We start from the raw sequence: 3,899 nt of genomic DNA, 5'->3' as shown, positions 1-3,899 counted from the left end.
GGGAAAATGTGTTTCTTTTGTAGTCAATACTGAGTCCATGCTTCCAGCCAAATGTTGAGGAGGACGCTGTCTTTTGTTAAGATGTGAAACAGCAGGACTGATTGTTTTAGGGTGCTTACTTAGTAACAGTCACAGTATTAACTGAATTGTTCACATCAAACATCAGCTCTGGGAATGATCTTCTGCCTAAATTTCTCCTGTAGTTTGCACTGGGGAGAGGATTTTTCTATGCTCTGTGCCAGGTTGTCATGCAAAGGTGTTGTGCTGTAGCACACGGCTTCCATCTTCTACCACTGGGGCAGCTGCAGCCTGAAAGTGAAAGGAAATCTCTGTGCATATCCAGAAGTGAACACAGCCATGCACTAAGCTCTACTTTCTGCACAGGCATCCTTCCCAGATGTATAAATCCCACCTGACTCATAACAGGGAGGAACCTGCTAGGCAGTGAGATTGATGAGTAAAAACTGGAAGAAAGCAAATGTCTTTAGCTAACTTACACTAACATGAGTACACTAGGCAGTCTTTGGGAAGAATGCCACCTGAGCCTGGCTACTGTCTAGAGTGGAAGAAACTAAAAGCAATTGAAAAGCACAAGCACAGAAATACCAAGGGGAGAAAACAGACAAAGGAGCAGGTAGTCCATTGCTGAAGCAAGAAAAGCCAGAGGAAAATCCTGTGCTTCTGTCCACATAAAAGGCAGCAATCCAGACAATGGAACAGCTCACTAGCGACTTAGCTTCAGGTTTCACTAAAGGGAAGTTACTGGAAAAAGCACATTTGGCTGATGAATAGATAACTAGGTAAAGATGATATTGCAGAAAAGGTGCTAACATTTTCTTGACAGTTTGAGAATGTACAGCAGCAAGGCTCACTGAAGCTCAAGGACTAATATCAGTGGGAACAGTCCATCTGTGGCAATGAAGGAGTGAACAGATGCTGGGCATTAAGCACAAGACAAAGACAGGGAATGAGCAGCTTTGAAAGAGTAATGGGCATGTAGCTTTACCATCTGGTTGTCCTGAGAAGCTCTCTAGTAGATAACTGGACTGAATCAGTGGAAGAGAAAGGACATTTTAGAGTGGTTCCTAATGTTCTTTTCTTGAGCAAGAAAGGGAACGATCAAGCGTTAAGGTCAATTGAGTGATCCAAGAAACTTTTAGAACAATATACCTGCTGACAGCTTCCCAGCACCACCTAGGAAAAATGCAGTGAAAGGAAGATTTCTCACCACTCTGTTTAACCTACCGTCCCTGTGGAGTAGGGCAGCCGCAAAGCACATGGCACCCTTGCTCAGTATCTACCAGAATGGCTGTGATTACATGGATCTGAATGATGGAACTGGATGTTTCCTTAGCACGTCCTATCCCCAAAGACTGTAGTTAAAAGACAATGTGCTAGGCCCTGTCTTTTATACCAGATAAGCACTAATGAGACCACAGTAGTGCAGGTGAGATCATGTTTTGGCCCGACAACTCAAGAAGTTGCAGACTGCTGAGAAGCGGCCACCTCTGGCAAGAAACATGGTAACTGTTGTGTAGTAGTTACATGGCTGAAGTGTACAGTCATCTGTGGGCTGAGGCCAGCTGGGAGAAGAAATCCAGTGGGGTCCCACAGGACACTCCTGGCTTCAGCATCATAGTGTCATGACTTGGAGGATGGTGTGGAGGGAGAAAGCATCAGACAGATCAAAGCTGCAAGGGAATTGTGGCTACTTGAGAGGACTGGCATCCATCCAGTGCTATCTAGAGATGTTGGTTGGAATAGGCAGCAGTGATGTGCTTGTGCTTTTCTTTAATGGAACCTGAGACAACATGGCCCCAGGCTGGTTACACCCAGCCTGGTTAAAAGCAAAAATTGTGACACTATCCACCATACCAAATTAGAGATGAAAGGAGGCAATTACTTGCGCTCCTCCAACCTGCTGGCATCAGCCGCAGAGCAAAGCTACTACAAAAAAAACAGTTTTGAGTCAGACCAGAGTGGGTGAGAGCCTTCAGCAGCATGCCAGGATCAGGATATGACAGGGGAGTATTACTTACTTCAGGGAAATACCCTCTGATGGGCATAGTCCAAACACCTACAGACCTGTTGGCTTTGCAGTCCCTTCTTGTCCTCAGCCAACTTAAACCTATTCCTGACTTTGTCATCACATTTTCTTTGTTTCTGCAGGTGCTGGGCCTATACAACACGCTGAACCCTGAGGCATCCGCTTCACCCTGCTGTGTCCCCCAGGACCTGGAGCCCCTCACTATCTTGTATTATGTCGGAAGGACCCCCAAAGTGGAGCAGCTCTCCAACATGGTGGTGAAGTCCTGCAAGTGCAGCTGAAAGGCACCCTGGCCCACCCAAAGCCAAGAGAGAAACTGTCAGCACCCACTCTCGTGCTCCCGGGCTAACACAAAAGGAACTGGGAGTCAGAGACTACACATGCTGAGAGCTGAGTGCCAAACCCTTTGGCTTAGGGTCTGGCAACCCTTGGGGATCTCTTCTGGAACACTTCTTGGTCTTCTTGGCAGTGTCACATTCCTTCTGGAAGTCACTTTGGTGACACCAAGGCCACACTCTCCAAAATGGCTGGACAGTTGTTGTGGAAGAGAGGGATAGGGTGGAGGAATTGCTGTGTATTTGAATGCTGAGTGGCTGAGCTGGGAAAGCAAGGGAATGAGAAAAGAGCAGGTGAAAGGGGGAATGGAAATGGGGAGATTTTTTCCATTGTAGCTTTAGCTATCTTAGGACCTCAACTCTCCCCAGTGGCCTGAAGAATTAAAGGTTTTCCCTGTAGGAGGAATTCCTAGAAGTTTCTTTAGAGAAAGAAAATGCACCAAGAAGGGAAGCTGCTGAGAGAAGAAATGTACAGCGATACACTTAAGACTTTTGTTCCTCAGAGCTTTGATCCAGGAGCCCTGCAACTGAAACTTTGTGAAATGGGCAAGTTCAGTTGGCAGATCCTGGCCTTTGGTTTCTAAATGCAAACTGCAAGGCTCCCAGCCAGCCTGCTGAGGGTGGGCAAATACAAGGAAAGAGGGTGCTGAGACCAGTTTCAAAGGGACTGATGTCTCCATTCAGCTCTTCTCCCTGGAGTTTCTGAGAGATGGTCAGGGCAGGAGCAATATCTGTTGGTTCCTGACTATTGGGCCCATTCATGTGTGAGCTGATACACCCCATGGACCTCTTGTCTGTTGTGGTTTGTGAGGTGCTTTGAGGTGTTCTGCATCTGTTCTGCACAATGACCTGAACGTGGCCCAGGCCTCACCTGCTAAGACTTTAAAATAGTAATCTCAAAAACATTGTAAAAAAATAAATATTTGGGGGGGAGATGCTCTTTTTTTCACAAGCAACTTGTTTGTTGGAGGGCTAGATAGTTTGCTGTTTTAAAATTGCTGCTGCTGTGGCACACTCAAGTCAGTCTAAAAATCTTCCTCCTTTCCAAAATGTCTCTTCAAAGCAACAGACAGAATGTAGGTCAGCCAGAAAGCCCCAGAATGGAAATTGCTTGGTACCCTCCAGCTGTTCCTCATTCATATGTGCCCTGTCCGGCCCTAGTCCTTCAGACATGTACATCACCTCTGGCATCTGCTTTTGATAGATTAATATAAAGCTCCCCTCAAATGTAAAACACTTCCAACAATACTGTTTAAATAACCAGGGCAGTGCAGTTGCCTCAGTGGACAAATGTCCTATGTCCATTTGAATATATATGGTCTGCCAGTACAGACTTGTACACACACCCTTCCTCCCAGTTTATCACAAACACTGCAGATGCTTATAAAAAGCTCACAGATGTTGCCCAGGCAAGATATCAATGTACTCTTCTAATGCATGGGCTTTTTTCAGCCTACTGATAGTCCCAAAGGTAAAAATCTGGTGCTTTCACACCATACAAGACTCAGAGGCTGCCT

At 46.0% G+C, this 3,899-nt stretch overlaps 1 protein-coding gene across 1 annotated transcript in view; it reads left to right on the top strand.

The window, feature by feature from the left end:
• Positions 1-2,340, top strand: part of TGFB3 (transforming growth factor, beta 3) — a 14,371-nt gene extending 12,031 nt beyond the window's left edge. The window contains exon 7 of the mRNA XM_009993888.1: positions 2,170-2,340. Coding sequence (XP_009992190.1) covers positions 2,170-2,328 — 159 coding nt within the window. The 3' untranslated portion in view covers positions 2,329-2,340. The remainder of the gene's footprint in view (positions 1-2,169) is intronic.
• The last annotated feature ends 1,559 nt before the right edge of the window (positions 2,341-3,899 follow it).

This window comes from Chaetura pelagica, unplaced genomic scaffold, assembly GCF_000747805.2.
Source record: "Chaetura pelagica isolate M959 unplaced genomic scaffold, ChaPel_1.0 scaffold11, whole genome shotgun sequence".
NCBI lineage: Eukaryota > Metazoa > Chordata > Aves > Apodiformes > Apodidae > Chaetura > Chaetura pelagica.
Note: the sequence above shows the minus strand (reverse complement) of the source record. Positions and strands in the feature narration are given on the sequence as shown.